Raw genomic sequence first — 25,207 nt, 5'->3', positions numbered from 1 at the left:
CACTCACCCTCCCTACTCTACAAATACAGATCTGCAGCGTTATTGGAGCGTTTGAACGCATCAAAACGATGACAAAATTGCATGAATAGAGCTTCGAATTGCTTCCGCATCCACCGTATTCTCTAGATCTGGCCTCCAGCGACTTTTTTCTGTTCGCAATCGTTTCAAAATTTCTCGCGTCGATGACAGCTGTGAATATTAAAATTGGACGCACGCTCATTTTCGTTTCGACGTAAAATGTTAGTTATTATTTTCACTAGTTCGGACTTCCATTATCTAATATACAAAATGATTTGAAATCCCTGAAACAACTAAAAAAGGAGAATTAAAAAATGAATAGCTGAAAATAACAATTAAATTAAGCAAATATAACCTGAAATGAAAGAATAGTGATATAAAATACAAGTAACAATAGAACGATTGAACAAAAATTAAAAAATAAAGTATAAAAATTATAAAGAAATAAAATTAAAATGAATAATTAAGAGATTCCAAGCCACGTTAGTTCAGGACGTTTCGATTGTTAGCATCTACAATCGTCTTCGAGTGATGACTGGATGATTCCTCCGAGAGATGACTATTTATGGGTCGTTCGAGTACTTTCACTTATCCCCGCTTTCCATTTTTTCCGCTTCACTGGTTCAGTGGGAGATGACCGTTTGGCGGGAGTTGGCCATTTTTTTTAATTGATGATATATGTTGCGTATCTCTACGCTAGCTTGGCTGAATACGTTGTTGGACAACATGTATGCGGCTTCCTTGAATTTTCTCCTAAACCAATGTTCCTCTCTGTGTATGATCTCAGCTTAATTTTTATTTTTATTTTCATTTCATTTTTTTATAATTTTTATACTTCATTTAATTTTTGTTCAATCGTTCTATTGTTACTTGTATTTTATTTCACTATTCTTTCATTTCAGGTTATTTTTGCTTAATATAATTGTTATTTTCAGCTATTCATTTTAGCTGAAATTTTTAATTTTCCTTTTTTAGTTGTTTCAGGGATTTCAAATCATTTTATATGTTAGACAATGGAAGACCGAACTAGTGAAATTCATCATGAAACATTGTCAATCACCTTCAAACAAATGTTAGCTATTAGTTAGTTTTCATAAACCTTGTAATACCTAAATGGGAGACAAATTGAAATCCAAAAGTTACGGCTGAATAATTATGTTTCACATCAGAAAAAACGAATGTGTCCAGTTATTCCTTCCAACAATAACGATTCCAGTTGAAACCTCGACATATACTTTGTTCATAATCATTTCATTAATAACAAAATATCGTCCATTATTCTCGAAGGTTGTTTCCCAAAATATAATCAACCTTTCAGAATCAAGTTTTTTATATCGTCAAATAAAATACAAAACACCTCCTTCACAATTCATTCTTCACATCCTCAAATGTAGTAAAAATATTTCAGGTGATCTGAGATAATCATTTAGTACATGCATATTATTTTTCTCCTTTTGTAGTTAAAGTCGCTCGCAAATATTTGCGAGGAGACCAGAAATGGCCTCCAGAGGAAGTAAAGAAAAAGATGATCGAGGAAGCAGACAATGTTCATACTAGTAATAGTTTCCTTTCTATTCAAGGTGGAAAGCATCTGCGCGGAGACCTGAAATGGCCTCCAGAAAATGTGAAAAGTCAAGCAGAAGAGGAAAACAGGTTACGTCTAGAATTGGCCAAAGGTCCCGTTTTTAGGCCAAAGAGGCCCAATAAGGATTACACATCATTTTTTGCACAACATGCGCTCAATTCGACGTATCCTGGATACAAAATTCCTCCGGGAACCCAATTCGTTAGGCCGGAGTGAAACAAAATTAACGTCAAGTTTTCAATATGAAAATAGCTTTAAAATCATAAACAGATCTTTGACATTTCTGGCAACCTTGTATATAGGTGAAGTTTCTCTTTTTTTATTTTGTCACTGTGTAAATATATACTTAATTATTATTTTATTCATGTCAATGTGTGAATGAATTGGAAGAATTTGGAGAGTCTTAGATTGGCTTCTTGGTTAAAGTCTAGTACTCTTGGTACAGATTGTTCAAACGTTATTACTAATGGCTCCAAAAGCTTCCATCATCAGCATTGTACTGCAGAGAGGCTTATTTTATTTGAATTAGATTTAAGATGCTACGTTTGTGATAATATGCTGAACTGATTCAAAGCGAAACTAACAAAAAATAAAGTGAATTTTCAATAATGATGATTGAAAAGTGAAAACTCATCATTTACACTTACAATTAAAACATTTTTTCTGATAATTATATAAAAACTTAGAAAATTACTTCATATTGTATAGACAACCCTGAAAAATTATAAGCCGCTAACCGATAATTATCGGAAACGATACGACAGCATGAAATGATTGTTTTGGAAATAATGTAATATATTTGTACCATGTACGGCAGCAATAAATAAATATGTGTGTTTGATTTTTTCTTCAAAATCCTAAAAAATCCAAAAAAGACCATGGTTACTGTATGGTGGTCAGCGGATGGTGTGATTCCCTCTTTCTGCAACCAGGGCAAACCATCACAGCAGAGTCCTATTATGAGAAAATCGACGAAATCGAAAAAAGTGTCAGCGGCAGCCCGTATTGGTCAACAGCAGAGGTCCGATCTTGCTCCACAACGTCCGTTCCTACGTTTCATGAATCACAGTCCAAAAATTAAACAAGTTGAGCGTCGGAGTTGATAACTCACCATACCCCCGGAGCACTCGCCAACCGACTACAAGCACTTGGATAACTTTCTCACTGGTAGGGCATTCGTCAATCAGGGTCGGGCAAAAACGGCCTTTGTCGATTTCATCGACAAATCCTGACCACACAATTTTTAGGCTGATGGAATAATTTTAAAAAGGTTAATTTGTACGGAAAACAAATTGTTGTAACCTGAAATTAAAATGAATAAATGAACAGTTTACACAATAAGTGAAAGTGAATGATCGAAAACCGAGAGGATGGAGGGGAGTGGTGAAAGCGGACAAGTGACCTATTAAAATAGTCTCAAGTTCTTGTTTATTAACCTTATGCCATTAATATTTCCTGAAAAGACAGAATTAGTTTTCATTTGTAGAGATAGTTATACGATGCATGAAGTTGCGGATGTCTGTAACAAGCAACATCACGGGATAACAAAATCCGACTGGTAGGCCATTATCATATGAAACTTATTCCTGAAGTATGACTGACTCGGTCAATAGTTGCTGAGTCTTTAAAATGCTACAACGTCCTCGCAGTCAATGCATACAACATTGAAGATGTCTGCCGCAATAGCGACTGAAACGTTTGGTATTACATGTTTCATTCGACCACAACTACAAAAACAAGTTCACTATTCAACGGTGACAGAAATTTTGAAGAGAAGGGGGTATTAGCAAACAATTACAATACAGAGTGTACAAAAACTGTATCCTGAGAAAAAAAACAGCTGAAAGAACTTCAAATAGTTGTCGATAACCTTAGATGGTTAGGTTAGGGGTTTGTTCCTCCACTTGAGACATATTCTGCGTACGCCATTCAAGAATTTTGTGCAAGGCGGTTTCATAAGGTACCCCACTCTTGAAGAGACGACTCAGTTGTTTCCCGGCTGCACCACCAAACCTTTTTTTTTAGGCTCAGTTATTGGATCAGGAGTTGGAGAGTTGAGAAGCTTTCGGTCCTGATCTAAATTTACAGGGAAGTCAGTTGGAGTCGTAAGCTCGACATCCAACTCCTCTGTAGGGGGGTAATATAACCAGCAGGGTCTATCGCACAAAGACCAACCTTAGATGGTGCAGACAACTAAAAATATCAAGCACAAATCGAAATTTATTATTACATTTCCAGCTATGAACAATTTTTATCTAGAAAAAAAACTAATATCGTCAAACATTGAGATGGTATGTTGAATAATAAATCGGGCCATTTTTGGAAAATGAATTGGGGGAGTATTTGAACAACACGATACTCCAAGAGCGTGACAATGCTTGGGACGATTTACCGATACACGATGGCCTCCTCGTTCTCCAAACCTTACATCACTTGATTTATTCCAATGGGAATATTTGAAACAAAATGCATACAGAAATTGACTTTCCACTGGTATTGAAGAGCTTGAAGCATCATTGTTGAAATATTACTATGTGCATATTGGCAATCTACTTTAGATTAGTTATAGCTAACAATTAAATGCATCCATTGGGAATATGGAAATACTGTAACACTCGGATCACTTATTTTAATTTTTTCTGTTGTCCAAAATTTGAAATTTCATACTTCAATTCAGAGTTACTTCATGGCAACATCACCAAAAGTAATGTCTTTCCTTTGTTAAAACATAGGTATTTGAGAAATTTTTCAATACTGCAAAGATGCAACAAAGAGGAAGTTAACGGTTACCTAAAAAAATATGAATTCAAGTGATTTCTACTAGCAAGCTTCATCTTAAAGTAAATTGTACTGAAGTGACTTGATTGTGGCTTTTTGCAATATCTATCGACACAGAAGAGTCACCCTGTACCTATAACACATTTTCTGGAGAGTACCCTGTATATCAGTGTATAGGTCAAAGTAAATAAACGTATAAATGAAATAACCATTTTAATTCATACAATTTCATTTTCGAAAATTTTAATAAATTATCGCAACCAGCAAATCCAACAAATAAAAATATTTCAACAAAGTGAATCATCAATGTCAAATCTAACTCATGTTTCTTTGCAGACTATATTTGCCATACAACCGTGTTGTAGATCTCTAAATGCCTTAGAAATAAGAAAAACAAATTAAGGCGTTCGTGAACACATATCAAAAATAATTATTTGTCCTACTTATATCACTTCAATTTCCACTTGGATAAATGAAAATTACTAACTTCATTCACTTCTGAAATACAATACTAGGATGAAATTATAGGCTGTTCAAACGTTTTTGTTCTGCCATCACAAAATTATAAAAAAGATAGACAAATGAAATAGATATATTTCAATGAAGTGAATATTTATTTTTCAGAAATGTTTCATGATCATTTCGTTGTAATATACCTACTTTCATAGCCAAATAACAGTACATTCAACAACAGTTGTTCTGATATAGACAAAAAACAGAAAAATATATTTGTAAAATGACAAATCCAAAAGACAGTGAAATAATATAAAAGAAACAAGAAATTATACAAGAGAAAAACCTTCAGTCTGTTGGATTGCTTGCATAAGTTTGTACTTCAGTCGTTCTTTGGTTTTATACCTGGGGAGGTCCAACAAGTTGAAACAAGTATGAGCAACGGGCAAGAATTTGTCATCATTAGTTGGTTGGATATATATCTGAAAAAAAAAAAACAATGAGTAGGAGAGACAAAAATCAAGAAAAATTCAATCAAAAATATAATTTAAATTGGTTTCTTATAATTTGTTTGATCTTGGTTAGTACAAAATTTATTTGGAAATTTTAAAACATCAGTATTTTCTGCTCTCAAATCGGAATATGAAACAAATTGACATGTTAATACGTGAGATATGTAATTGCTCTTAAATCCCAATATAAAAGCATGTATCAATAATTGGTAAGCATACATAAATGTAGTAGAGTTTTTTCTTATTATAACTCGATATGACGATTTGATAATTGTATATAGTCGTCAAAGATATCAAAAAAAAATTTGGTGTAGAAACAAAATTTGAGCTACTTTGAATATTGAAAAAAATATTTATACAAAACATAAAAACAGTGAATAGTTTATATATGATAAATGGTTTCAAACAAAATACATTTTGTCTAAAAAAACTTTCTCCCGTTTTGAAAAATTCAATTAGGTTTAGTTCCTTTCTCACGTTGAGGATGAAACTAATAATTATTAGACCAAAATTTGGAAAAGTACAGATTCTTGGATCTGACATAAAAACATGGCAAGTTGACTTGAGTTTTACACCAATAGATCGTTCCACTTATGTCTCGCTTTTATCAAGTACCTTTCTTGGTTATTCACATTTTGTCTTCAATCGAGGACCGCCTGCCCGATACTAACGATGCCCAACAGGGTGAAGTTATTCAACTTTAAAATATAATTAATATTTTTTAATTTTTTTCAAATTTTTTGACAAAACTATCAAGTTTATCAAAAATATGTGTGTGTATATTGGTTTTTCTGCATAAACCTATGCCCTGTCAAAGAAATATATTTTCTTAGAAAATAAAGTACAATGATTGATTGATTGATTGATTGAATTTTTCACAATCAAACTGTTCAGTGAAATTTAAAAATTCTTGTTATTTTCTGAACATACCTAGTATGCGCAATTTCACACTTGATGATTTCCTTAACTTACCTTAATTCCCTTCATTCCTTGTATTGGTATTCTACAACTTCCTGTTAAAAACAGGAGAAATTTCTTTTTGTCTGCCAGTGACATTTCATGAATCACTTCCCAGAACCATCGTATAGGTTCATCTGATGATTTATACCTGTAAAAAACATTTTTCTTTTCAAAGTACATTTCTATTACTTGAATTTTTAAATTCTGCACAGAACATAGTATGTATATCTATTTATTTATTCATTTTACGAAATCTCATCCACAAAAATTTGAATCTAGATTATCTTGTCGATTTTCAGTTCATTACTTTGATTACTCCTTGAAGGATTATTCACAATAGTTTTATTACTTGTTTCAATATGGCATCGTGGGAAAACTGAATTTATATAAAATTTTGAATTTTTTAAAATGAAATATTCGGAAATTATTGAAAAATAATCCCCTTTTCATAATCACATCTTCAAATTCTCCCATGAACTGTATTAAAACTTCAAAATATAAATCATTTGAGTGAATTCCCTTTATTTAAGTTAAACTTCATTCTTAGATATTCACTAAACAGTTTAAAAAACTGCAATATCTATGTCACTAAACAATCATGAAATTTCATAAATAAATAAATATTGCATGTTACAAATTAAAAACTTTCTGGATTCACATAAAAACAATACTTGCAATTTTCTACTAATTACCAATGTCAACATTAGAAACAGTTTCAAGGAAAATTATTCAACTCCATTTAATCATTGAGAAAATATTCCGAATTCCTGGATCTATTGATTATGAGCGTTCCAAAAGATTGACCTTTAAAATTTTCTCTTCCAATAGCCATAGACACAATTAAACACATGTCTGTCTACCAAAATATGGTTTTCACATTCAAAAAACTACCTCTAAAAATCTTTATTCTTTTGGAAAAAGTTCTCCCCATTTGACCAATATAAAGTTTGGGACGAGTACCACACGTCAAATCAAATATTCCTAGTCTATCCAACCGTGAAGTCTTTGTTTCTAATAAATTCGCCCAAAATTTTTCTTTAAGCTTTGCTCAAGTCTTTCTTTTGAAAAATAAATGTGAGATATTATGGTGGGTTAATGAGAGCAGGTCAATGTCCTTTCTTGCAGTTGGATAGACCTGGTTCATAGCTTATTTCCAGAGTCAATATTTTGAGTGTACTAGATTCGACAAATTGAACTGATTTGAATTGAGAAATAATGGTTTGTGAACTTCAAATCAAATTCGTAAAAGACGGGAGTTTTTTTCATATGAATATTACTGATGAGGAATGCCTATAGATTGATGAAGACAAATCGTCTTCTTGGACCTATAAAGCAACTATAACAACTCATCTGTTAGGAAATAATTCTTCAATTTTCTTTGATTTTTTATTTCAATTATACTCTATATCACATTATAATGTTCAGAAATAAATTTATTCACCTCATTCATTTATCATATAATTGAAATTGTTTGCACTCAGATTACCAATAGACAATGATTTGAAAAGACTTACCCGTTTTTATACTCCGCTGCCTCCTCTAAAGCATGCCAGTCATAATCTTCGTTTCCCACAACTACAGCCATCAATTCTTGAGAGTGAAATAACTGCAACACTCTGCCATCACAGACTTTCATGAATCCAGTGTGGAATGATTGATACTGCTGTTTTACGGATTCGTGGAATATATAGTTTACGTACAGGTCAACATATTCTTGCCTGAAAAAAAAAGGGATTTATGAATTAGAGATCAGTTATTTATGTAGATTTCTGGATAGCGTAGAAATATCCAAAAATAAACCACTTAAATGTATACAAAATTTTGAACAACTAAAAAGATTTCACAGTGACATGAAGATTTATAGATGTAAGGAATCTCAAAGCTTTTGTCTGGCATTTGAATATACTCATTGAGAATGTGGCATGACCCAAACACAAATTGTACAAGAAATTACTGAGGTAAATGAAGGACACTTTCAAAATTTCTGAGGCAACATCATATTATAGTTACCTTTAGTTTAGAACTTGAAGAATATTTACCACACCATTCATGTGAGTGGACCAATTAGTTGATTTTCCAAAATGAAAATTTCGAATACTTTCCATGTTAAACAAAAGTATAAAACAAAATCGCTTCCCGCTATCTGTCCCTATGTATGCTTAGATCTTTAAAAGTACGCAACAAATTTTGATGCGAGTTTTTAAATAGATAGAGTGATTCAAGGGAAGGTATATATTTGACAATCCTAGTGTTGCAATCTGGCAACTGACAGCTCTATCGTAAAGTTGGACATTTTTGAGCTTATACGTACTCAGAACGTTTTGACGGAAAAACTGGACATGTCGCAACCGTACTACTAGAACATCGCAGAACAGTCAATTCTGAATGGTACACAACCATTTGTTTGCCAGTTGTCTTCCAAGAAATCAAGAAATCCAACCGCCGAAGATGGATCACTCTTCACCACGACAATGCGAGCTTTGACACATCGCGATAGAATATGTCTATCTCTCAGGGATAACCCACAATAACCATTTTTTATCCTTTACTTTTTACGAGAAATAATGGCTTATTTACAAAGCGATTTTTAAGCAATACAGCATTGTTAGGAATCACACGTTAAAAGGTAAGACCTCATCAGTCCTTAGCTCGCACAAGTTTCGACTTTTGAGAGTTGTTGTTTGTAGAGGGGCAACAGCTGGCTGATTAATGGAAAAACATATATTACTGTATCAACATACATATTTCGACATAATGATCCTTATCCAATCAAATACCTCAAATACATTATGAATTCAATGAAGATCAAATGTAATTTAAATGAATATTGTCGAAGATATTACAGATTTAAAATACAAGGACATAGCGTTTGCAGGCATACCAACCGGGGGCCGGCGGCGCGTGCCTATAAATAACATGTCGAAGGCCGCGCTTCGCCCTATAGCACTTTATGATTGGCAGCGATCGCACGCATTAATATGTATATTAAGTATCAGTACTGCACCCGTGCGGAGCCGGGGCGGTTCGCTAGTACTAGTTAGTTACAATATCGACTCAGAAAAAATATAATATGAAATGAAAATTGAAAGTAACTCACTTGTTTTCCTGGTTAACTGCTATGTTCTTCCCATTTTCTTTCAGAGGAATGGTTACAATTTCACCAAAAACATCGCGAGATATCTCGAAAGTCAAGTCGAAAACTTCTTGAAAGTCATCATTTTCATAATTAAGGAGAGCAAGTAGCGAGTTTGCCAAGATAGGAGACAAACCTCCAAGGTCATTCAAATTGACAACTTCGCCCAGAAGTTTCTTGTAAAGCGCTAAAGGAAATGGGACATCAATAATGGTGTAGTTGTAGATAGCCAAACCCAATATCATGCCTAAGACAGAAAACAAGCTAAAAAAGGTTTGTATGGTATATTTTTTCGCTCACCTACCAATAAGGAAAAACACATCATCATCTTCAAAGCTATTTTCTGAAAACCAAATGGCTCTTGTCTCTTCATATTCTTTGAACATACCATACTTTGGATCCAAAATTTCCCTCAAAAGCAATAAAAAGAACTCTTTTGTGACACCTCCGGCATCTTCAGCCTCTTCATCGTGAAATTTAACCTACAATTTGAAATGTTGAGAAATTCTGAGATGATATAAGAATACGGCTTTTACCAAGAATCATATAGTCACGTTGTTTTCATAATCTGGCAGAGTCGCATTTATTAATTAGGTGCATGTTGCGCTTATGATCTATGTATCATTCAATATTTATTTACTGTTCTAATACTTTTATTGTCAAATAAGTAAGTAAGTAGCACTCACAATAGAGGAACTGCAAAGCCTCATCAACAGGACAACAACACCCTGGTTCAATAAATGTATCATTTTTTATCCCAACCCTTCAGAGAACTACTAACAATAAACATCAACAACGAAATGGTAAGAAGCAGACAATTAGTAAAATACTTGGGAGTTAACATTGACTTATGATGCACTGTTTGGAACCTTTGGTGTAGTAATGAATATTACTGAAGTTTTTTCCCAACACCAAATCGTTAAAACTCAGTTTTAATCTTCCTCTTTGAAGATGATTACTTGGTGATCGAAACACATGTCGAGGTGTTAAAAATAACGATTTGGTGTTGGGAAAAAACTCCAGTAATATTCGTTACCATTGACCACAAAATCAACTTGAACACCCATACAAAAATGATTCAGAAAATGCATCAATAGAGAAAGACACTTTCGGAATCTGACATTTAAAAAAAGAGGAATCAACATTAAAACTGCAACGAAAATATATAATATGATCTGCCGTCCACTTCTCGAATATGCATATATAATTTATTCAAGTTATTGTAATCCTGCATTAAATAATCACCAAACAGCTGAAACATCTACACCAAGGAGCATTACCAAAATGCATCACCTTCAGAACATACTACACAATACCTCAAACGCACTGCTGTAAGAAACTACAAAAGTGATATCTATAAAGGAGATACTATCAGACTCAGAAAACCGCTTTCCAAAAAGCAAAACTAACTTGGAGACCTTGCAGGCATTATGTAGGGAAAGAGCTGAAGGACAACCAACCAAATTCAAATACCCGGAAAAACTATTTGGGAAAACATCAATACACTGTCATAGGTCAAAGGTCAAAAAAATGAGTTTTTCGCGATTTTCAGCAAAACGGTACATTTTATCATAAAAATACTTCTGAAAAAAAGTGTAGATCATAAAATTATATACAGAAAATGAATCAATACTTTTTTCCTACAAGCCACCGTTTTTGAAATATAACGATTCAAAAAGTTGTAATTGTCGTAATACGTATGAGTATACAAATACGACATACATCATTGACGCAGGATACTTACTACACCGCGTTGTGTGGGATAGCGAAGAAACATTTAACGTTATCTTAGATAAATAAGTACAGTATGTACGTTGACATTTTGGTTACAGAGTTACTGCGTATTTGATGGCTATAATGATTCCACGAGAAATACCAAAGCCACAGATCAACGTCGTGTAATTTTAGCAACATCTACATCAATTGATATTTTATTTAATGAAAATATGACAGTTCCAATCAGTCAACAAAAATTTCTTACAAATACTCACAACAAGTCTTGGTTCATTTCAATGTTGAAAGAAAAATTTACTGCTGAAAATACAGTGTGTCTCACTTCTCATGGAAACACCCCCGTATCTTCCGTAATATTCGAGGTAGAACGATGAAACTCTCTGGACTGATGGAAATGCTCAAAATGCACCTACCACCTGAATGGGGTTGGCCAAAGTGATATACACTGTCCGCCACTCGCGATGGAACACCCCATTTTTACGGTAAAACATAGGGGGCAGAACAGATTCATGATCAGGACTACCAACTTACTACGATTACACTTTTTTCCTGAAAAAATTTCAATCCTAAAAAATCCAAATTTGTCTCACTTCTTATATAAACACTCCCGTGTCTTCCGTAATATTCGAGGTGGAACGATGAAACTCTCAGGACTGATAGATATACTCAAAATGCACCTACCACCTGAATGGGTTGGCCAAAGTGATCACTGTCCGTCCACAATAAAAATAGGGTGTTCCATCGCAGTTTTAATCTTCCTCTTTGAAGATGATCACTTGGTTGTCGAGGTGTTAAAAATAACGATTTGGTGTTGGGAAAAAAACTACAGTAATATACAGTGTGTCTCGCTTCTCATGGAAACACCCCCGTATCTTCCGTAATATTCGAGGTAGAACGATGAAACTCTCAGGACTGATGGAAATGCTCAAAATGTACCTACCACCTGAATGGGGTTGGCCAAAGTGATATACACTGTCCGCCACTCGCGATGGGACACCCCATTTTTACGGTAAAACATATCATTTGGTGTTCAGTGCTAAATATGGTTGCAAAAAAGCCGGACTGTTTTGTTCTCTGGCATGTACACATTGTCAAGGCCGGTCGTGCTCTAATATTGAATCACCAACAGTGGAGGATCCATTTGATTCCAACGAAGCGACATGTGATACATCACTATTAACGTAATTTACATGTACTCAGGATGAAGATGAAGAAGAACGAAAACACGAAGAAGAACAAGAAGATCAAGAAGAACAGGAAGAAGAATTTGGAAGTTAAGACTCGTACAATTAAATTTCACTACCTACAATAGTTTCAAATTAAACAGGATCACAAGTGACCCGTGGAATAGGCCTACTGGGGAAACCACGTTAGAAAAGGTAAAAAAACGCGCTAAGTACGCTACCTCATAGGTGGAGTGGAAACGTGTGCGTATTATAACGGTTACAACTTTTACAACTTTTCGGTGGCTCGTAGGAAAAAAACTATTGATACATTTTTTGTAGATAATTTTATGTAGACAATTATTGTCTAGAGTATTTTCATGATAAAACTTACCGTTTTGCTGAAAATCGCGAAAAACTCATTTTTGTGACCTTTGACCTTTGAATAAAATTTTTTTCATACAGGGAAAAGATAAGGAACTTTCAAATTTTATTTTTAATCATATTTTAAACAATCTTACTGATTTTCAGCTTAGTGGGAATTTAGGTAGTTTCGAATGTCTAAATTGACCGGACTATACAAGTATTTAAAAATCATAGCGTGACTGAAGGACTTTAGTCGATGGCCCTTTGGAATTCACCAATATTTTTTTTTATATTATTGTCTTTGTGTTTGAAAAAGCTTCTGTATAGTACAATTTTTGTTCACACGTTTTAACAAACTGTATCTCACCTTCAGAGGTTTTTTGAGGTCACGTGGATTAACCTGACTCAATTCTCTCAGCGCATCCTGAACAATGTGTTCTCTGGAAATATTCAGTACTAAAAAGCTATTGATACCAACTGAATTTTGTGACCCAACAAGCATTGCCACGAAAGCTTGGCGAGCAGCAGAACTCATCGCAGTCTGCATCTGTAATTTAAAAAAATTGTAACATGTTATATCATATACACATATATTAAAATTTTTATACTTGAATTGACTGGTCTACTTCCAACAACTGTGTTTTTGCTTTGGCATCAAAAACAAATGGATAGTTGCATAAGAATAATCGCCCCGTCTGAAAAATAATAAATACATTAAACTTACATATGACACAGAAAAAAAAACAAAACACCTAATAAGTTCACTATAGTATCAATATTACGCATAAAATTAATAATAACACTGAATAACTCATATCTTTCCTGACATTGCAAATCATATCATTATAATTTTCTAAATTTCAATGTTCACAAGTTGAAAATATAAAATAAAGAGCGAGTATCAATCAGATAGTAATTAACATCAGTAACAATAACACGATTCTAGGAATTGATTTGATGAATCTCATTATATGAATTAATAAGAAATGTGTGTCAAGAGACACAACTTTTGTTCTGTTGTGGGAAAAGTGTTTTATAAACATTTCTAAAATATCTCCCTAGAATATAAGTTCTATTATTTATAATTGCGAGTTTACGAATGATAGAAAATCTAGAAAGTTTTTTTTTTATTTTCAAGTAGGTTCAAATAAAAATGGCATATAAGAAAAATATTGTCTTTTCAAAATTCTACGTATCATTCTACTGTTACTAATCATTTCTGTTGTCTCAACAAACCTTATTATTGTCAACAAAAATGTTTGAATGCTACAATGCTTGCGCGGTTTCATCCATGTAGTGTATGCTCTTGATGAAATTATTAAGTTTGATAGCAGTATAACTCTGCGCTAGTACAGCCGGCCGAAATATGCGAAGGAAGGTATCTAGAGTGGAGTCTCAATTTGATATACTGCCGAGACTCAATGATGAGCTCTAGTTTCAACAGACCACCAATCGATCTGTTCAGCACGCCAAGCCAGCAGAAGACCATGAAACCGTAGCCACTCGAGCCAAATCGAACGAACTTAGATGAACTGAGTTAAGTAAGGAATAAACTTCAGTTTTCTCCAACCGATCAGCCCAGCGAGAATCTATTCAAGCAGTATCCAATTGGACCTGATAAAGACATTGATAAGAAAGACTAAGTTGTAACCTAGTCGAAACTGCCGGCCATCTTAGCAGTTGCGTACTAACGGCATTCACGTTGTTATTTTTATTAAACCCTCCCCAGCCTTGCTGGTATAGATAGATTATGCCCTCTACAAATTATTTTTATGTTTTACTGCACCTATGTCGTGAATGATCGCCTAAACATAAGGATTTGAGATTTCAGTGAAGTCACATAAAATCTGATTCGATCCAAAACATGTCAACAATTTTTCACGTATAGTCAGTGGGCATACTTGAAGACTGGCTATAAATCAAATCATCTAAAAGAACAATTCGTTCAGGCCAGCCTCAACACCCTACACAGTAGGTTAATGGACTGACACCTATCAGAAAACAACTACTCCCCTGGCTAATACCACGAAGGGCGTTGGATTATATCCGACAGGTGTCAGTGCAGGATTCTTCACTGAAGTTATTCCTGCATATGCTGTTGGCGATACAACTGCCGCAATAGATTTTCAATTATTGGAACACACTTGCAGACCGGTTTCGGGCTGTTTGGCCACTCGTCAGTGCAAGGTAGTGTATATCATCAACATAAAGTCCTGCACTGCACTGCACTGACACCTGTCGGATATAATCCAACGCCCTTCGTGGTATTAGCCAGGGGAGTAGTTGTTTTCTGATAGGTGTCAGTCCATTAACCTACTGTGTAGGGTGTTGAGGCTGGCCTGAACGAATTGTTCTTTTAGATGATTTGATTTATAGCCAGTCTTCAAGTATGCCCACTGACTATACGTGAAAGATTTCTTTCCTTTTACGAGGAATTGGGCAAATTTGGATATGCAGTTGGTTACCTCGTTCACAGGCAGATGGAGCGACGACAAACCTGTTGTTTGTTGTAGTCTTCAGCTTAGTTCGAGGAATGATACTCTGACGGAATTCGATTTTCAATTATCGGAAATCATCGACTTTATGTTGATGATATACACTACCTTGCACTGACGAGTGGCCAAACAGCCCGAAACCGGTCTGCAAGTGTGTTCCAATAATTGAAAATCTATTGCGGCAGTTGTATCGCCAACAGCATATGCAGGAATAACTTCAGTGAAGAATCCTGCACTGACACCTGTCGGATATAATCCAACGCCCTTCGTGGTATTAGCCAGGGGAGTAGTTGTTTTCTGATAGGTGTCAGTCCATTAACCTACTGTGTAGGGTGTTGAGGCTGGCCTGAACGAATTGTTCTTTTAGATGATTTGATTTATAGCCAGTCTTCAAGTATGCCCACTGACTATACGTGAAAGATTTCTTTCCTTTTACGAGGAATTGGGCAAATTTGGATATGCAGTTGGTTACCTCGTTCACAGGCAGATGGAGCGACGACAAACCTGTTGTTTGTTGTAGTCTTCAGCTTAGTTCGAGGAATGATACTCTGACGGAATTCGATTTTCAATTATCGGAAATCATCGACTTTATGTTGATGATATACACTACCTTGCACTGACGAGTGGCTAAACAGCCCGAAACCGGTCTGCAAGTGTGTTCCAATAATTGAAAATCTATTGCGGCAGTTGTATCGCCAACAGCATATGCAGGAATAACTTCAGTGAAGAATCCTGCACTGACACCTGTCGGATATAATCCAACGCCCTTCGTGGTATTAGCCAGGGGAGTAGTTGTTTTCTGATAGGTGTCAGTCCATTAACCTACTGTGTAGGGTGTTGAGGCTGGCCTGAACGAATTGTTCTTTTAGATGATTTGACATGTCAACAACTCGATTACTATTTCTTTACTATAGCTGCCAGGGTATAATACTGGCAAAAGGCATCAATTATTGAGTTGACACAATCAAGAGCGACAACTTGTTTCTTTTCTGATTCATATTCTGAGATATTTGAATATTATATTGAGTACTTACCCTCTGGTTGGAAAGCCAATTAACGTAATCTACTCGAACATCTAGGTAATCGGAGAGATCATTCATATGGAAAGTAATATATGGGATTTTTAGGCCCTGGGCTGTGTGATTTATCTTGTTCAATAATGCTAAAATATCTAGCATGGCTACGAGACTAGAATCATAGAAGGCGGTCTGAAAAATATTCAAATTTTGAAAAAAAAAATTGGAAGTGAAGAAGGGAAAAAAAATATATATCGAGTTAAACTTAAATATACACAATCAATATATCTTTACAACTTTTTCCAACTAAAATAATAATTATAGGTAGGTGAACCTAGTTAGCCTCTTGAGAGATACTCAACGAACCTACTGAAGACATACGTAGGAGAAAGAGAATCTTACATCAACGACACAACTCACTTTATCAAGAAAACAAATCCTTCGGACCTGCAGCCGAATGATATTTCGGTTAGCTTCGATGTTGTTTCTCTCTTCACCATGGTACCAGTCAAGGAGATATTGGAGTAAATTAAACAAATTTTCTCAGGAGACATCACGGCTCTTTTCGACCATGTTCTCAGTACAACATATTTTCAATGGAATGACTGTTTCTACAAACAAATAGATGAAGTCACCATGAAAAGTTTTCTCAGCACTGTGGTTGAAAATTTCACCATGAAAGTTTTCGAGAAGACAGCCCCATTAAAACCTACCTGTTGTTTTCAACACATGGATGACACTTTCATTTGGAGTCACGGGAAAATAATTAGAACAGTTTCTACGCCAAATCAACTGCATTCATCCTCGCATGCAGTTTACCGTGGAGAAGAAAAATGAAAGAAAGGTACTATTTTTGGATGTTTAAAGAAATAAATATTTTGAAATTATATTTCAAAACATTCACCGCTCCCAACGTAACTACACAGTAGTGCTTGCTAAAAAACAACTACTTCCCCAGATAATACCCCGATGGACATTGAGTTATAGCCGAAAGACATTTAGGTCTTAATATGTGTCAAAATAACTTTCATTTAGATGAAGGTTTCAAAATGAATGTCAATTTCGTTGAAGTCAATCGAGTCTCAGGCACGCTGTCTTTTAGCTAGATCCTTGCTGCACTAATGAGAGGTATTACCTTGAATCCCGTCTGTGATCTACTCCCAATACAAGAAATCAAACGTGCTCTACATGCTAGAAAAATATTCCAACTTCGACAATGATCCAGCTGCCAGTGATAGGTACGATCAATTAGTGCTACATAAACAAAGTCATGGACCGTATTGGAAAACTGTCTAAATTTCTTAACATTAAAACCATTCACAAGCCAACTAATCAACTACGTAACACTATCAGATCGGCCAAGGATAAAAGAGAGCCTCTGATATTCGCTAGTGTTTATAGGATTCCTTGTTCCTATGGCTCAGTTTATGTCAGAACTAATGAACATAGTATCAACATCAGGATACAAGAACAGAAGCGTCGCTGCCACCTTATGCAACTGGCAAAATCCCCATTTGCAGAACATGTCCTAGCAGATACAGACCACAATAAAATCTGAAGAAACTGTTATTTTGTCCAATTCAATGCATTACCACGCACGACTTCATAGGGAGGCCATCGAGATATATAAGTATTCCCACAATTTCAATATAAAAGAAGGTCAACATAAAGTGGTATCCAGTACTCAAAAAGGGCAGAAATGGACTAGAATACAACTCCCATCCACATCGACATCCCACCAGCAGCATACCTGTCAACAACATGAACCAATCAAAACAACCTAGCATAACTGCGGACCATCCGCCATCACCCCTAACACCCCCTGAAATTATTAATAAGAGCGCCAGTCAGTCATTGCTGAGACTTCGAAATATAACGTTATTTCTCACATTCAATGCATATACCACTGATGATGCCACAATAGCAGACGAAATGTTTGGTACTACAAGTCCTCTCTAATTTCAGGGATACACACTGGACATTATTCATTAGGAGGAGACTTGAACACAATCAGGCTGTACAATGGAGATCTTAACTACCGGTAATGTAACGAAGGGAAAAAGACATATTGTCATATTTTATGCAAATTTGAGGCACTGGATCACAAGAAGGCAATCAATTTGTGGACAATCCAAATTATGTCCAAAAGAATATGATATACATCCAGCAAGAAACATGTAAAAACTATAGGGTCTTTCATCAAGTGCTTCCTTTATGTGAATTTAAATGAAACGAAGCGTGTGTGAGATATCATCGAAATTTTTTATTTGTTTGAGAGATTGCGGACTGCTGTGGTTTGTGGCTTATTTGCTTTCACCTGCGACTTAAGAAAACCCTTCACGTGGAAGTGCACGATCTCGGTGCACTTCCACGTGAAATTACCATGCCCCCAAATCGCGGGTGCGAAATATCCAATTTGACATGAGATGTATAGCACATAACGCTGTCTTATGAAACCACATATCATTGGTGTCCGGATCATCCGATTCAAGCCAAAAGAAGTTGGTAATCATCGACCAGTAGTGCTCGCCGTTGACAGAGATAGCCTAGCCAAAGTTTTTCTCAAAGAATTATGGACCGATGACGCCGCTAGCCCAAAATCCACACCAAACAGTGGCATTTTGTTTGTTCATGTACCCATTTATTCTAAAATGGGTCAGTTGCCAACTGCTCCAGAGCCCATTCACCGAACAAACGTCGTTGTCTATGGTTGTTTACCTTCAGTTCATGGGTCACTTCATTTTGTACGGGTGCAGGCCCAAGTCATTGAAGCAAAATTTGCCAAGTTGTGGTCTACCAAAGCCAAAGTTCTTATGAGCGACGCGAAATCGACTGTCTCGGATTCTCCTGCACACTCTCACAGACAACGGGGATGTTTTCGGCAGATCTTGCGTTTCGTCGACGTACAGGTGATTTATTAATTGCACATGTTGTTGAATGCTATACCCGTCCATGGTGATTTGGCAAAACAGACTGAATAAATGACAGCGATTTGACAGATGTAGTTTCAACAAGATGGCCGTTATCAATTGTCAAAGTTCAGAAGTTCCTGTTGGAAGACAGGAACTTGTGAGAAATGAACAAGTCAGACAGCTACCAAATATATTAAATAAATAATAAATATATATTGATTTATACAGAGTGGCAACTTTTTTAATGGGATTGTATTGGTAACTTTCAAACCATGGGAGTTAGAAGATCGGTCAAATTGAGAAAAATTTGCATTGATAAAAGCACTGTCAAGTAGTTCAAGCAAGTCGAGAATATCAGGGCCGGTTATTGAGATATCATAAGAAAAGCAAATTCTGTAATTTTGATATTTCTTTTTTTTTCACGTTATTTCAAAAATTATCAAAAAATGTTTCAGGCAATTTTCATTCGATAGTAAATTCTCCTCAATTTGACATAATCAGATTTCGAATCCAACGTTTTATCAATGCAATGACTCATGAGATACCTTGTCAATATTAGTAATTTCAAAAATTAAATTGAACTGAATTTTATATTTTCAGCACTGAACTCACATTTCCTTCGGGTATATTCTGGTTCCTTAGAATGTAACTAGCAATACTTTTAAATAAAATCACTAATCTCTCAAGATAATCGCAACTCATCATACCCAACCAGCCCTTAACGATTTTGCTAGCAGGTTCTTTTAGGTTGAGTACGGCATTCGCAAATGGTTTCTGAAGCCGAAGATGCTGCTTTGGATTGTTAAACTCATGATAAAGAGGGAGAGTGAGGTATATACGGAGTGTTTCTACATCAGGCGGAGAGGAGGAAAGATTCGGCAGGACACTGTCTACTATACAGCCCCATATCTGAAAACAGAAGATTCACAACTGAGCAACTTTTGAAAATATTTCTTATAAAATGATTCATCAATCAAGTGGCATTAAATATGTTGCAAATAAAAACATCGAAGGCGATTTTAAATACAGCAATGATGTGATTGAAGCAGTTGTTAGAAATAGATAACAATAAAATTGAATTCATAAACCAGTTTAAATATTTTGGATTCATACTTGATAATAGCCTATTATTGCATGAACATTTTTACTACATAAGTAAAAAAATTAGTAAGAAACTTTACTTCTTCTCTAGAATTTCCTCATGTCTTTCAACATACTCCAAAATAACAGTATATAACATCATTATCCAGCCCCACTTTGATTATTGTGGTATGTGCTAAATAGTCGGAGGGGGGTTTCAAGTGATTAGTTATCTTAGATGCTATGGTACAGAAATAGTCATTAAAGGTATCAGAACTCACTGAAATTTCTGAAGCTTCCTTTTTTTTCTGAAGGTCATTCATAATATTCCAGGTAGTTTACTATACTCCCTTGATTCTAATAAAATTTCACAACTACAAAAGGTGCAAAATCGCGGTATGAGAATAATACTGAAGTGTAATCGTTTTACCAGCATTGCAGCGATGTTAGATTGTTTGCAGTGGGTATAGGTGAAAAACAGATTCTATAAATTAACAATGATTTTTATTCATAAGATATTACATAAGCTACTTCCAGATTATCTAAGTGAATTTACTACGATTAACTCCCAAATACATAACTATACTACTAGAGTAAATAATATGTTTCATCTCCCTAATTGGAAAATGGCAGACTCAATGAAATCGCTGTTCTATAAAGGACTCGATGAGTTCAATAAGCAACCACAAGACATCAAGCAATCTAATACCATTTATGTATTTAAAGCGAGGATCAGTAAACATATCCAGTCACTATAAATCAGCAGAATGTATTACAACATAATCAATCTTGTTCACACACGAATTTATATACTTTAAGTGCATTATTTTATTTTTTAGTATTTGTCTTTCTTTTCTTTTTATTATATAACTATTAGTCTAGAAACATGTTTGTATAGCTATTTTTTTCATTTTAATATAAATAAATAAAGTTCTTCTTCTTCATTTAATATTCGTCTATGACAACATCTGAAAATCATTCAATATTTAATGCATTTATTAAATGCACAATATAAATTATATTTTTAATTAAATATTTCATACACGCTTTTTATACATTTCAGAATACACTCATTTTTAAAATTAAATTACATAGTAACTATGTCTAAAATGTAAAAAAGTGTGTGAACTGTTTAAAAGTGTGTAAAATGTGTTTTTCCAACAAACAGATATAGTTAAACTTCTGTGGACTAAGAATTGACAAAGTTCTACCCTTAGCTTGCGATTCCTATATGCCAAGAATATCTAGGGCAGTTTTAACAAAAACATGCAGTGTAAGTGACAATTTTGTCAAAAATAAATCATTTTTTGCTTGTCACAATAGTTAACATCAATAGTAATAGTAGTACTTATTTCCACAATATATGTACAGGAAACAGCATGAGGAAAACATTTACAGAAACAATTAAGAAACATCCCGAAAAATTAGCCAGGCATTTGGAAATGTTAGTGTTAATTAACGCACCACTGTGGTCGACTCTCTCTAGGATGACGATTTAAGGACCCTGGTGGAGACTGACCTACCACAAACGGTGAGTGGGATGAAGGAAAAACTGGGCGTCAGTTCCCATGAGGTGTTTGACGGTTCAAAACGTATTAGAGAGATCAAAAAGCTTGAAAAGTGCGTACCCCACAATTCGAACTATTGACGGAAAGTGTCATGTCTCGAGGTCTGTTCTTTTTCGTTTTTGAACCACCAAAACGATCTTTTTTTTGTATTGAATCATCACGTGTGATGAAAAGTGTTTCCTCAAAGACAACAGGAGACGTTCAGAACAATGATTGGACAACGATGAGCCACTCAGACACTTCCCAAAGGCGGAAACCTACCAAAAAAAGTTCATGGTTACCGTATAGTGGTCAGTGGCTGGGGTGATTCACTAAAATCTTCTGCAACCAGGCCAAACCATCTCAGTATAACAGAATTCTATTGTGGGGAAATCCAGGAAATAAATCGAAAATTGTATTAGCAGCTTCGAAGTTCAGCCTCAACCACCATACTCCCCAGACCTCTCTCCAACCGACTACCATTTTTTCAGGCACTTCAATAACTTTCTCATCGGTAGAACCTTCGCCAATCAGGACCAGACAAAAACAGCCTTTGTCAACTTCAACGAATCCTGAACACACAATTTTTATGCTGACGGAATTAATCAACTTGTGTTACGTTGGCAAAATTGCACCAATTCAAATGACGCCTATTTCCATTAAATTGAATAAGTATTCACTGAGATATTACAGTTTAAAGTAGAGAAAAAAAACGGACAAAACTTATGATACAACCAATAACAAAAGCTGTTGAAATTTCACTAGGTCATATTGCTGAATTTCAACCCCTACAAATATGTCGAAAATACTTTTTTGGAAGTTTTCCAATATTTATGTAATATAAGAAAAGTAAAAAAACAGAAAATGGATTTTCCAAAAAACCAGAATATTTCTCATAGCTGCATACTCACCAATTCTGTAATGCTTTTGTTCTCAATTCTACCAATGAGGGAAAAAGTAGCTTCTGCCACAGCAATGTCAACACCATGATGTTTACTACTGCAGTAATAATGTCTGTCGTCATCCAAGAGGAAAGAACCATTGATACAAGATAAACTCTTAAAAACCGTCTCGAGGTATGTTAGCACATCTTGATCAACTGGATTGTCACAAGGAATTCGTAACAAATTTTTAATGTAATCATATGATATTGATAGAATTTGTGTTTGTGGATCTATTTCACGACAATCATATGGAGGTACTTTGCTTTCTTGCTTGATAACCGAAACAAAACAGTGATCTCCACCTGAAAACCATTTCTAGTATTCACTACAATGTGGTTACATGTATAAAAAATAAAATTACTTATAACAGAGATGAGATTGTTGGAAATTGATAAATCAACTTTATTAACAAGCTAAGAAGAGATAATTGACAATACTGCACAGCCATCAGTTGAGAGTCCTGAATCTGATAGATTATAAATGCAATTATTGCAAATTCAGTGTCTTTTTCAGGTTATTTGAATTTTTGTTATATCATCAGGAATTTACCATATTTTCTGAAATGTTTCATCAGGATTTGTACTCAATGATAATACAGTTTTCAAAAGAACTACAGATTAAAAAAACAAGTGAATACTGTGTTTTTTCAACATTAGGGCTCTTAGCATGATATACTTAATAGATTCAATGGCCAGAGTAAATAAAAACTATTCAATGACACCTACTTCAAGAAAATGAGTCCCATCTGGAAGATTGGAGTGTGTATAATATTTTCTTGATATTATAGATATGAATTTTTTCCTCAATGAATTGCAAATCAGACCCTTCGCATACAATTCCATAAAAAAACTCAATTTGGTGACGCAACACTATTGAATGTTTTTCAAACTAATATATTTTCAAACTAATATATTTTCCATAAGGTGTGAAACCGCAAAAAAAACTATTTGATTCATTATTAAAATTAACCTTATTTTCAAAACATTAGACCCTAGACACTGTTGTCGCTTCCCTTCATAAGTTACTACAATCGACTCTGGAGTGACGCAAAAATAACCACAAAAACTATGCTTTAACAATTCATTTTTTACAATATTCTCATTAAAAACTTTATTGTTATCAATTTCCTACATATATCATAACTGTATCTATACAGGGTGTAACTGAATAAGTGTAAAACAGTTAAGGAGGTGATTCCTCATCGAAAAAAAGAGGATCTTTCATATAAAGAAACTTCATTGGAGCATCCCTTGTTAAAATACAGCCCCTTAAAGAAGGTACATAAAATTTGTGTAACAATTTTTTTCACAAGCACTGAAAAAGTTACAATATTGAAATTACCCTGACGTTTTTTACTACCAAAAAGACACTTAGCCACTAATTTATTTGGTTTACCACATGGTTGTAAGGGGTGGAAAACGCAACTCCTAAAATTTATTTCCAATGTAACTTTTTGCCTTATTATTTGTTTACCATTTAAAAATTCATTTCCGATATCCTGTTTCATTCTAAACAAAAAAATGTCTCTTGAGTTTTTTGCCCAAAATAATCCAGTTCGCAGCAAAAAATTATTTTACGAACAACTACAGAGATACATCGTCATAATAGCGAACTGGATTTATTGTTATTTTGTAGTTAGTGCCTGCATTAAACGATTGAAGGGTAATAAAACTAATTTATTAATAACAAAACACACAACATGTAGAAATCATAGTTGATGTTCAATATGTCTATCTTCAGACATTGCGCATGCGTCAAGACGTCGGCATATCGAGTCACGTATTCGCTCAAATACTCCTGGAGTCTCTCTGATTACTCTGCACGCATCGATGATGCAGTTTCTTAAGACCTCTACATCGCGAACAGGAGTACGATAAACCAAATGCTGTAAATGATCCCAAATAGAGAAATCGAGAGGATTGAGATCCGGGGATCGAGCGGGCCAGTTCTGTGGTTCTCCTCGACCTATCCACTGATTTGCATATGTTTCAGTTAAATGCTGACGTGCTATTTGACTAAAATGGGCGGAAGCCCCATCATGCATAAAAAACATATTCCTTCTGACGCCCAAAGGAACTTCCTCCAGCAGTACTGGATGAACTTCTCTTAAAAATTGAACGTATGCCTCACCATTTAATCGAGGTGGTAGAAAATGAGGCCCAATTAAATCATCCCCAATAACTCCGAGCCACACGTTAAGAGAAAACTGTTCTTGATGGTTAGTTCCGACAATAGCGTGAGGGATTTCATCAGCCCATATGTGGTAATTATGAAAATTAATAATCTTTTCCCAAGAAAAACTACATTCGTCTGTGAATTCTATCGTCTTCAGAAAGTCACAATTTCTTCTAATCATTTCCAGTATCCAATTGCAAAATTCAAGACGGTTTGGAAAGTCTCGCGGTAACAGTGCCTGTACTCATTGCAGATGGTAAAAAAATTGTTATACAAATTTTATGTACCCCCTTTAAGGGGCTGTATCTTAACAAGGGATGCTTCAATGAAATTTCT

The 25,207-nt window shown here is 34.9% G+C and overlaps 2 protein-coding genes across 8 annotated transcripts in view; one reads left to right on the top strand and one right to left on the bottom strand.

The window, feature by feature from the left end:
- The window catches only part of LOC111503180 (uncharacterized), a 72,090-nt gene extending 69,651 nt beyond the window's left edge, over window positions 1–2,439 (top strand). For 4 of the 5 annotated variants that reach the window (XM_074174306.1, XM_074174305.1, XM_074174308.1 and 1 more), the window contains one exon: window positions 1,479–2,439. In XM_074174306.1, the coding sequence (XP_074030407.1) occupies window positions 1,479–1,819 (341 nt within the window). In that variant the 3' untranslated portion in view covers window positions 1,820–2,439. The remainder of the gene's footprint in view (window positions 1–1,478) is intronic. The other variant, XM_023157419.2, reaches the window with a different exon arrangement.
- A 2,138-nt stretch (window positions 2,440–4,577) lies between these two features.
- Herc4 (HECT and RLD domain containing E3 ubiquitin ligase 4) overlaps window positions 4,578–25,207 on the bottom strand; it is a 40,638-nt gene continuing 20,008 nt past the window's right edge. For 2 of the 3 annotated variants that reach the window (XM_023157422.2, XM_023157423.2), the window contains exons 6-15: window positions 22,664–22,998; window positions 19,738–20,034; window positions 16,232–16,405; window positions 13,311–13,397; window positions 13,070–13,249; window positions 9,744–9,921; window positions 9,404–9,686; window positions 7,821–8,024; window positions 6,319–6,454; window positions 4,578–5,316 (exon numbers count right to left, since the gene is read on the bottom strand). In XM_023157422.2, the coding sequence (XP_023013190.2) occupies window positions 5,164–5,316; window positions 6,319–6,454; window positions 7,821–8,024; window positions 9,404–9,686; window positions 9,744–9,921; window positions 13,070–13,249; window positions 13,311–13,397; window positions 16,232–16,405; window positions 19,738–20,034; window positions 22,664–22,998 (2,027 nt within the window). In that variant the 3' untranslated portion in view covers window positions 4,578–5,163. The remainder of the gene's footprint in view (window positions 5,317–6,318; window positions 6,455–7,820; window positions 8,025–9,403; window positions 9,687–9,743; window positions 9,922–13,069; window positions 13,250–13,310; window positions 13,398–16,231; window positions 16,406–19,737; window positions 20,035–22,663; window positions 22,999–25,207) is intronic. The other variant, XM_074174303.1, reaches the window with a different exon arrangement.

The sequence above is a fragment of the Leptinotarsa decemlineata genome, unplaced genomic scaffold, assembly GCF_025532065.1.
Source record: "Leptinotarsa decemlineata unplaced genomic scaffold, Ldec_3_MD MMD2_tig00000576_RagTag_RagTag, whole genome shotgun sequence".
Taxonomy (NCBI): Eukaryota; Metazoa; Arthropoda; class Insecta; order Coleoptera; family Chrysomelidae; genus Leptinotarsa; species Leptinotarsa decemlineata.
This window is presented reverse-complemented; position numbering and strand designations above follow the sequence as displayed.